The sequence below is a fragment of the Cnephaeus nilssonii genome (assembly GCF_951640355.1).
Source record: "Cnephaeus nilssonii genome assembly, chromosome: 3".
In the NCBI taxonomy this organism is placed as follows: Eukaryota; Metazoa; Chordata; class Mammalia; order Chiroptera; family Vespertilionidae; genus Cnephaeus; species Cnephaeus nilssonii.
Genome location: NC_137074.1, coordinates 44886406 through 44897665, shown reverse-complemented (window position 1 = coordinate 44897665; position 11260 = coordinate 44886406). Strand labels below are relative to the sequence as shown.

The 11260-nt window shown below is 43.2% G+C and overlaps 1 protein-coding gene across 1 annotated transcript; it reads right to left on the bottom strand.

Annotated features, from left to right (window-relative positions):
• Positions 1–4894: 4894 nt before the first annotated feature.
• RTP4 (receptor transporter protein 4) lies at positions 4895–9909 on the bottom strand. The gene is made up of 2 exons (XM_079763178.1): positions 9639–9909; positions 4895–6197 (listed from the first exon to the last, which is right to left on the bottom strand). The coding sequence occupies exons 1-2, from the start codon at positions 9815–9817 to the stop codon at positions 5102–5104; spliced, it is 1275 nt and encodes a 424-aa protein (XP_079619304.1). The 5' UTR covers positions 9818–9909; the 3' UTR covers positions 4895–5101.
• Between the last annotated feature and the right edge of the window lie 1351 nt (positions 9910–11260).

Sequence of the window (11260 nt, the reverse complement as noted above, 5' to 3'; positions counted from 1 at the left end):
TTTCTCTCCACACCTTTCTTTCTTCAGTAACATTCCAGTCTACTATATCAGGAATTAGGCTAGTTCCCCAGCATAGGAAGGAAGTCATGCTTCCCAAGCTACCAGCCACATCCTGGCCCTCACCACTCCTTGACTATAAAGCTTGTGGGAGGTGAAGGATGTAGGTGAAACGTGGGCTCAGCAAATCAAATAATATTTATTTGGTACTGAGTGGTTATACAATGTGCCATAGAAGCAAAATCATAAAATGCTTGGATGTGATTACCCTGGAAATGTAACTTGCAATCAATCAGCAATGAACCAATTTGACACCTGAATGGGTCCTTTTCTTAAGAACAAAACAAAATAAAAGAAGACAAAAACCTTTCTTCTTTATATGACAAAAATCTTGGGGGTCCTCTGCTCCAGTTAAAGACAAGTTCCTCCAAAGAACTTTTGGGGACATGGGCATTTGTATCCCTGAGAAGAAAGGCCAACTCTAAATGGATCACATGCCTCTTTATAAAACCCTTGAGTCTTGGGGACACAGTTCTCTTCAGGTTCACATCCTGGCCAAGGGAAGGGCCAGGTTGAACACTCCAGCTTTACCCCACCCAAAGCAGGAAGAGAAGAGATGCAGAAGGAGGAGCAGGAAGAGGGATGTGGAAGGTCCATCCTGGCCATTCCCCTTTGCCCCTTCTCTAGACCTGCCATCTCAGTGAATGCAGGCCTTGACCTCCCTGGGGCCCAGCCCCTTAACATGATAATGACAGAAATTAGAGCCATCCTTAAAACCTTAAAGATATAGAGGTGGTGGTCTTCAGCTCATGCTATTTAATTCATCATTCTGGCCCTTGCAGAAACCAGTCAAATCTTGGAGGATGGCACTGGACTATGTCAATGTCAACCAAGTAGAATCTCAATTACAACTGCTGTGCCAGAAGTGATATTTTTGCTAGAGCAATGCACATTGCTTCAGATACATGGTATATGGAGATTGATAGAAATAATGTATTTTTTCATCCCTATCAGGGATAACCAAAAGTACTTGGTATTCATATAGAAAGGATAGAAGCCTACATTTGCATTTTTGTCCCATGGCCATGTTAACTCTCTCATCCTGCATCATAATATAATCTGCAGATCCTGAACCATCTCGACATTATGCAGAACATCACATTGGTCCACTCTATCAATGACATCATGTTAATCAGACCAGATGAGTGAGAAGTGGCAAGTGCACCAGAGACCTTGGTAAGACACACACACTCCAGAAGGTGGAAAATAACCCCTATAATGATCCCTTCCTGCATCCCTAAAGGTTTCTGGGGTACATTAATTTGGAACATGCCAGGACAACACTGCCAAAGTACAGGTTGGATTATTGCATCTGGAGTGTTTCATCTGATAGTCCACACTTTGATTCATTTACTGAATGGTAGAGAAAGCTACCAATTTTGAGTGGGACCCACAATAGTAAAGGGCTCTGCAGCAGGTCCACAATGCTGTGCAAGCAGCCCTGTCATATGGGCCATGTGATCCAGCAGATATTAGATATTAGAGTTACTGTAGTTGAAAACAGTGCCATGTGGTGTTTATGGAAATCCCCAGTAGGAGAAACAAAATTTATAACACTTGTCTTCTGATGCAAGGCCATGCCGGCTGCATCAGAGAATTATATGCTATTCAAAACTCAACTCCTACAAGCTACTTGGTGATAATAGAGGTAAAACTCCTGATTATGGGATATCAAAAGATGATGAGGCTAGAGATACACATAATGACCTAGGTTCTGAAAGGCCCATTAGGTTATAAGGCGGAGCACAAGTCATCAGAATATGGACATGTTGTATCCAGATTGTGCACAAGTCAAGGGTAGAGAATACAAATCTGAGTGAGCACAAGTCAAGGGTAGAGAATACAAATCTGGGTGAACTGGTGGCCCAGCCCCCATGCTGACCACCACTAGTGCACCAGCTAGCAGAGGAAGGAAAGGGCCAGTGTTGGTTCCCCAGTAGTTTTTGTGGTGAAAGCTGAAAAGAGACTATGGCTGCACTCCAGTCTCAATCAGGGGTGGTATATACATTATATCCCTCTCATTCTGAAGGGTATAGTAATTCATCTTCACTAGAATCAGCACATATTCCAGATATGGGTTTGTAGGACTTCAGCTAGCATGAATTTCCAAGGGCTTATGGAGTATTTATTTGATCCAAAAACCCAGGACCCCACATGTTAGGGATTGAATTGTGTCCCCTCAAAATTCATCTGTTGAAGTGCTAACTCTTAGTAGCTCAGAATGTGACCTTATTTGAAAATAAGGTTGTTGAAGATGCAACTAGTTAAGATGAGTACATACTGGAGTAGGGTGGGCTCCTAATCCAATATGACTGGTATCCTTATAACAGAGAAATTTAGAACCCAGACATACACATGTGAAGAATGACATGTGAACACAAAAGAGAGAGCCGGGTAGTGCTTCTACAAGCAATGGAACTCCAAAGATTGCCCACAAACCACCAGAAGCTAGGTGAGAGGCCTGGAACAGATTCTCTCTCACAGCCCTAGCAAACTAATACATCACATTAAATAAATGAGCAAATTTGTAGCAAGAGTTATAGCAGAGATGATAGGCCATGGGATTTTTCTGGTTTTATCAAATATAGCATCACCCAGAAGCTGCTGGCCTGAGAAATGAGTGGTATAGCCTCTTAAAGTTGCAGCTGTGGTACAGCTTGGAGATGCTATCTTGTGAAATGAATCATCACCCACCAGGATGTATACATCCCAAATCAATGACTATCATATAGTCTGCCCCCTATAGATGGAATATATAGGTCTGAAATTCAAGAGGTGAAAGTAGGAGTGACCCTGTTTACCATCACTCATCTTAAATCAGTTGCCATTTTTGTATCTCCCACAGCCACAATTCAAGGTTCTGCAGGTCTGGAGATTCTGATGGGGAATGATTCCATGAAGGAACTCAGTAAGAATCCTATGATTGGTCTTTTCAGAGATCTTTTGCCAAGAGATAAACAGGCAAGAAAAAGATTGACTCTCCTGACCATCAAAGGAATGATCAGTATGAGTAGGAAGAATGTATTTACACAGTGTGGGTAAGAATATATTTGGCACCCAAGTGTTCTACTGGGGCATCTCTTGATACTTTACATCTCTTGATAATTTTGAGAGTGGATGGACAAATGTAGATGCCACAAACTGAGAAAAGCCTTATGATCGAGGGCTCAAACTCCTCAAGGTTGAAGGTCTGGATAACCTCATTAGTTAAGCCACCTAAACAGCAGAGGTGGCAAGGTAAGGAGAATCAAGAATGTGTAGTAAAGGGAGATCATGCTTATCCAGTTGCCATCCCAAGGCCAGATGCAGTTGGGAGTGGGGGTGGGGGGTTAGAGGGTGGTGTGTGTGTGTGTGTGTGTGTGTGTGTGTGTGTGTGTGTGATTAGTTTGCCCACTAAATTTCTCTCTTGAATGCTTTTTCAGGAAGAAAAAAATCCCGGATGATCCTTTCCCAGATGCAGTGAACTTTTTATACCAAGCAACTAGATTCCAGTGGTTTACGATGTGGATTGCAGTGGAGACTGTGGTGTGATGCCCAGATCCCTCCTTCAGAACTAGAGTACCCATTTCCCTGGCTTCTGGGAGCATTGCCTGCTGATGGCTTGTCGATGCCTCCAGTCACAGGTAGATGCCACACCTGAGGTTGTCCCAGAGGATCATATCCTTTTTTTTTTCATAAATACTATACCTTCTACTATCTTTCTGAGATATAAAGAATAGTTTTACTTTTTAAATATTTTTTATTATCCTTGAATCTTCTCTTTTTTCTGATTTTTTTTTCCTTCACATTAGGGGATTCATCAAATATTTGATATTCCCTTGGCTATATGTCCAAATGCAAATGCAAGACATTAAAAAGCTGAATGGAGGCTCTGTGGGGTTTTAGCTATCTGAGATGGCCAGTCCATTGGAGGAATCTCCCCATGACCCCCCCACCCATTTTACTATATGCATTTTTTTTTCTGAAAGAGGTATCATTCATTCTCCTGTGTATTTGAGGGGTGGGTGGGTAGGATGTAAGGCTGGTTCCTAGGTTTGGTAGTGACTAAGGGAGTCCCACTAGTCAGCATGTAGACTTTCACCGTCTTTCTGATTGCTGTGTGGCATTTCTTGTCTTAGCTGTGCCTGAGTCCCGGAGCCCAGAGTCCCTCTGTGTCAGTGTCTTCAGAGTGTGAACCCCCATCTTCCCTGAAGTAAGTTAAGAATGGTTACCAGGCCACATGGAAATGGGGGAAAGAAACTTGGAATACAGGCTTTCAGCCAGTCCTTCTACTTCAGCCTTCCAAGGTCCCACTTTCAGATCTTCTTATTGCATACAGGTTTTGAGCCCTTCTGAAGTCAAGTCACATAAATTGCTTTGCATTTCAGTTTTCCCTTGCCTAACTTCTATTTCAGATCTCTCTACTCTGCTAAGTCACTTGCCTATCACTAGTCCATCAGTTTTCTAGCTTCAACCCATTCTCTTTGCCCTATATATTGGTGTCTTTTTTCTTCTTTTACTGTCAGTGGGGTTTCAAGAGAGATCAGAGGGAAATACTAGTACATGTGTTTAATCCTCTATATTCAGCTTATAGAATAACTTTCTATTTTGTTTGTTTGTCAGTTTTTAGGGAAAAATACTTTATTTCCACCATAAGATAGAAGAGTGGCCTTTATCATCATTTTTTGTGTGTTTTTCCCCATCAGCCTTTATCCCCTCTTATGCTCTCTTCCACCTCCAACCTGTTCCCCTGAATAACTTTCTAATAACACTCATGACCCTAAGTCCTTGTGAAGATACAGTCTATATATAGATACCAATGAGTAAATGAGTAAGTAAATGGACAAACACCTTTTAGTCATTTAACAAATATTTATTATTAGAATTATTATCTGCTAGGACATGTTTTAAACTATCTGCAAAGGAAGTAAAGGAAACCAGTGCTTAGTCTACAAACTTGACTTTGCTTGGTCTCAAAGCAAATTCTTTGTCACATTAAAATGGCAGCTAGTTCATTGATTACCACAAAATTAAAACAAGAGAAAACAAGCCTATTTTCATCATTCTATATAAAACAATTTGGATGCAACAAAATCACACTGATCAGCAACACAGCACAGCCCCACCTGAACAAGTTATTTAGGCCAAGGGAGTTATTTGGTGGCATTTTGGTAGAGGATCTGGAAGAGCTGTCTGGAGCATACCCTCTGGGTAAATAACTCTCCTGCCTTCTATAGACACCTTGAGTTCCATTGAAGGTTCCAGATCCATGTGTAGCTGTGGGGCTTACCCTCCGTGTGGGCTGTAGGTCTGTTTTCTTTGGGGCCTGAAGACCTGCCCCTTGTGTGGCTTGTGAAACTGTCTCCTGTTTAGACTGTTGGCTGACCTGCCTTACAGCCTGAGAGTATGTCTTCTGGGGGGTCTGTGGTCCTGTTCTCAGGGCAGATTGTGAATTTGCCCCTTGTGAGGATAATGAGCCTACTGCTCGTGTGGGCTGTAGAGCTGTCCACCCTGAGGGAAGTGACCTTGATACTTGGATGGGCTGTGACCCTGTTCTACGTGCAGCCTGCTGGTCTGACCCTGGTGTCGGTTGTCGGCCTGCCTCCCGTTTGGGCTGAGGACCTGTCCCAGGCATGTGGGTTCCAGCAGTGGCATGGCCTGGCCCTGATCTCTTATGCTCACAGGAATCCCCACTCCTTTGAGCCTCTTTTGCCTTAGCTGACTGGTTCATGGCTTGGGTTTGGCTGCATATGTCATCAAAGCTCCCAATCTCCATGAAGGAGAAAGGGGAGTTGGATGGTTTTGTCATGCAGTTTTGTAAGCTCAATACACAGAAGCCCAGATTGCAAGCCTCACAATTGGCCATGTCATGGGACCCTTCCAAAGGCAATTCCGGGATCACTGGTATCTCTGAGAACTTCCTGATGCCATTTCCGTAGCATCTCTCCCAAATGCGGTACACCAGATTGTTCAAAATCCTCATGGCACTTTCGATGGAGAACTCAGGCTTCTCAAATTGAGCCCCGGAACACTTCTGGCACCTCTGAGCAAAGAGCCGCATAAGCACATGGCCCTGGGACTCTCGGGGCTGCAGGTACATATGACATAGGACCTGCACCTGGGCGGAAGCCCAATTTCGCCTGCATGAGGAACACCGGAACCTGTAGACAGAAGGAAGAAGCCCATTGTTCTTTCAGCTATTGTTGACCTGAGGGAAATGGTCCTGCCTTGGTCTTTAAGATCCCTTACAGTTTGAAAAAGTGCATGTGATACTGACAAATTGACAAATAAAAATAAGAGAAACTGTGTTTCAAATAAAGCTTTTCCCTGTGACCCACTGAGCTTCCACCCATACATAGTTCCAAGTCTACCTCTTGGCCAGTAAAATATCTCTGGATATTTCAGAGGGAAAATATTTCTGCCATCTGCCAGCAAAATTTGGTCCTCACAATGTTCACAGAAAACTCTTATAAGGTACAGTAATCCCTTATTATCTGTGGGGGATATGTGACCTCCCCATAGTGGATGCCTGAAATCACAGATGATATCAACCTTATATATACTTTTTTCCTATACATACATACCTATGATAAAATTTAATTTATAAATTAGGCACAGTAAGAGATTGACAACAATAACTAACAATAAAATAGAACAATTATAACAATACTCTCCAGTAATTTTTATATTTTTCAGCCCAAACCTAGTCCTGAATCTGTAAAACCATTCCTTACTTGCAGTAAATGGCTTGGTGTCCCTCGTTTCAGGGATTCCCTTGCTTAAGTCTTTGTATATGCTCAATGCTTTCTGGCAAAACACATTGCAGTCAATTGGAATACATTTCCTGTTTATGTCTTCCACCCACAAAGCCAATGCCTTTTCCATATTAACTTACCACTTACCATGGACTGAGGCCAAAAGTTTTGCAGTCAGAGGTGTGACAGCAAAACTAGCACAAATTTCTTTTTCCTTCCTCACAAGTCCATGGATAGAAGATTCATTCTTATCATAAGTCATAGCAACCTCAGCATATGGTTTATTTCCTTATTAAGTCTAGAAGTTTCACCTTTTCACTTAAAGAAAAAGCACTTTACAACTTTTCTTTGGCATTATCTGAATTGCCAGCACTACTGCCTTGCACTTATTAAGTAAACTAAGGGTACTTGAACACAAGCATTGCCACACCATGACAGTTGATCTGATAGTCAAGATGGTAGTGGGTGACTGATGGGCAGGGAGCATATACAGTGTGGAGATGCTGGACAAAGGGGGGAATCATATCCTGGCTGGGTTAGAGTGAGACTTCACAAGATTTTACCACCCTACTCAGAAAGCAAATGATTTTTAAAAAATGTATATTTTATTGATTTTTTTACAGAGAGGAAGGGAGAGGGATAGAGAGTTAGAAACATCGATGAGAGAGAAACATCAATCAGTTGCCTCCTGCCCACACCCTACTGGGGATGTGCCCACAACCAAGGTACATGCCCTTGACCGGAATCGAGCCTAGGACCTTTCAGTCCACAGGCTGACGCTCTATCCACTGAGCCAAACCAGTCAGGGCAAGAAAACAAATGATTTAAAACTAATGAATTGTTTAATTCTGGAATTTGCCATTTAATGTTTTTGGACCGCAATTGACTGTGGTTAACTAAAGCCACAGAAAGTGAAACCGTACATAAGGGAGGACTACTGTACCTATTTTGAAGCAGGCACTGAAGACCCCCTCTGACAAGGCATCATTGAGCCCAATATCCAGATGAGGAAGTTGAATCATAAGGGATACACAACTTGCTCAAGAACATACAAAGTAAGTAGAAGTAGAGTCATGTTTTAGTCCCCGGCCATTTGAAACCAACCTTGTTTATTTACCTACTATACCATATCACCTCCAATGAGTAACACCTCTAGTCCTGCACCTAGGAAAACAGACTTAGGACCTGGGACCATAATACATAGGTTTTGGTTTACATCTGGGGGACCTTAGAAAAAAAGCACTTCCTTACTCAAAGCCTCAATTTTTATGTCCATCAAATAAAAAATATTCATCATAAAATGAGACAGTATATATGAAAACACTTTGTAAACTACAAAATGCTTTTCAAAATCTGGTTGACATTTTTCCAAAGATATGCTGATAAGTTGCTTTTCCCATCTCAGAATAACTATCAAGTCCAGTCATCTGAACAAGCCAAACACCTTCCTGTTTGGGGGAGTGCCTCAAGGTACTCTGGTTGGTATGGAGAGGGACACTTATGGCTCACTGGCTTAAAAAGCAGGGCAGAATGACTTACATGGACTCGGGCCAGTGCCTTGAAAACTGTTCTGCAGAGCCCCAAATAATGGGTTCTGCCACTAAATAATGGGTTCTGCCACTAAAAATATTGTACATTTCTATATATCACATATATTCTATTTATGACAGGGGTCCTCAAACTTTCTAAACAGGGGGCCAGTTCACTGTCCCTCAGACAGTTGGAGGGCCGGACTATAGTTTAAAAAAAACTGTGAATAAATTCCTATGCACACTGCACATATCTTATTTTGAAGTAAAAAAACAAAACGGCAAAAACATCCACATGTGGCCTGCGGGCCGTAGTTTGAGGGCGTCTGATTTATGATATATAAATGTTATTGAAAATGTATTATTAATGAAGTATATATATGTATGCATTATCATATGGGAATGGAAGAGGAATCCTTGCTCTGCCTAGGAAGACCAGAAAATGTTTTAAAGAGTAAGTAGCACTTGAGTATGAATAAAGAGGCGGGTGGGGGGGGAGTGGGGGAGAAGAAAAGAGCCTGCCAAACAAGCAGAAATCATGGGCAAGGGAATAGAGGTCTGAAAGTGCATGGCATGGCTAATAATTCTTAAGGAATGGAGCAGAGGAGACCTGAGGCAGGGCAGGGGCAGGCAGGGAAGCAGGATAATGAGTATGGTGGAAAGTACAGTGAAGGTCCCTGTGCAATTCTCACCTTCCTGACCTGGGCAAGGAAGTTGGTTCCTGCAACTTGGAGACTCACTGGAGGTTAAAAAGGGAGATGGCCAGTAAGAGAAAGGCTCTACTTAGGGACTCCAGGGACTAGGGTTTGGATGTCCCTCTTGAAGCATCATTCCCTCCTATTATCCTCAGACTTCCAGCAAAGCAATATTCAAAGTGATTGCTTGGCATTCATCAATTCTTGGGGCTTTAAAGGAAGGCCTAGTCCCAGGCTGGTACTGAACGGGGGTGAGCAGGGCGGCTGCAGCCTGAGGAAGCCAGTCAGGACTGATGGGGGAGGTGCAGATTTCATATATACTAGATTGGAACAAATGAGGGGGTGAGGGAATAGGAGGACAGATTTATGGAACATGGAAGCATTCCTTAGGGAATTGCAGAAATATTTAGGGAGGAAACCTAATAAAAGAAGACACTTCCTAGAGTTAAGCAAAATGGAGGCTTCGAGTCTTATTTAGATCCTAAAGAACACTGTGACCACAAAAGGATGGGAAGCCTGGTGACATTTGTTATTTTAACAAGCTCTCAAAGGCATCCATCAATGCTGAGTGGAGCGTCCTTGCCTAGGGAAGCCCACTGCCAAGCCAACTCTCGCCCACCTACCTGCCAAATGCTTTCTGCTGGTATTGCTTCCCCCCTTTGGCCACACAGTCTGGCTGAAGAGTCTCATCCAACTTCAGGGTCCACCTGTGCCGGGGTTTCACCTCCTGCATCAGTTCTTGAAACTTCTGCTCCCATGCTCCAACATCCAAAATTATTTTCTCTTGAGGCTTGGAGTTCATGTTTAGTGAGGAGCTTTCCGTTTTACTTGATGCACAAACAAGAGACAAAGGTAGTTTCAGTTTCTATTTGGCACGTCATATTCAGTGTCAGACCGGAGTACACAGAGCAAGCCTTTCTTCTGAGGACAGAGGGCAGCAGAGTTTTGCTAGTTTGTGAACAGCCCTTGCTAAGAGATGCCTGAGTACAGAGCTCTGCTCTACATTCTTGGGGCACCAGTAAGTTAGCTTTCTTTTTATTACTGACAGTATTACAAATGTCCCCCATTTTCCCCCTTTTGCCCATCTCCACCCAGCCCTTCCCGCGCCCGCCCCCTCCCCCCCAGCCTTCACCACACTTTTGTCTATCCGTGGGCTATGCACATATGTTCTTTGGCTAATCCCTTCACTTTCTTTCACCCAGGCCCCCCATCCCCTCCCCTCTGACATTTATCAGTCTGTTCATATATCCATGCCTCTGGCTCTTAATTAGTTTTTATTTAATTTTCCTTTCATTTCATACCACACAAAACACTAAGCTCAGCACTGGGACAAGTACAATTGACTAAGAAACAGTTCCTACCCCTATAGATGCTCAAACCCTTATGCAGACCCAGGGGGTGGGGTAACATGTATCGGACACTTGTCTCATGCACCAGATGAACCCTCACCACAGTCCTCTGAGGGGGATCATAACTGGTATTTTGTAGGTGAGCATCATAGAGAGCTAGGGTACCTAGTTCAAAGCCATCCAGCTAGTCAGCAGCACAGGTGAGACTGAACCCAGCCAGGCCTATGTGACTCCAATATATGCCATGTCTCCACCCACCCCCTTCCATGAGAAGCAGCTGAAAATGGTGTTCACAGTCCAGGGACTGTCTTAAAACCCTTACCTCATGGTTTGCTCTAGTAAAATCTCCTGGCTGAATGAAAGGATTATTTAATTCTGCCTTCCACTATGTAAATTATCTTGGGGCAGTATGCAACCACCTGTGGGAGCCGATAAAAAAAAAAAGAAAAAGATAGAATTCTCATTCTGGGGGTGAAGGATGGGACTAGATGATCTTTACAGTCGCTTCTAACTCAAAAACTCTGAGATTCTAGTAAGTAAGCTCTGTCCCTTTGAAGTTCAAATTCAAATGGGGGAGATAAGATAAGCAGGACACTGTGTCCTTGGAAGCCCCACTACAGTTACTGTGTCCCAGATATGCTTGGCCTGTGTTCTCAGGCTCTCTAGACTTTAACATGTTCTGTGTGGAAGGTAGAAACACCCTCCCCCTTTTCATTCCCTCCCAGGACAGTCCATCCTATACATAATCGTTCACGTGGGGGTTGGGGGACAGCCCTTAGGAATCAACCTGCTCTCTTGCCCTAACTGGTTTTTCTCAGTGGATAGAGCATCAGACTGAAGGATTCCAGGTTCAATTCCAGTCACATCGATGTTTCTCTCCCCCTCCCTTCTACTTT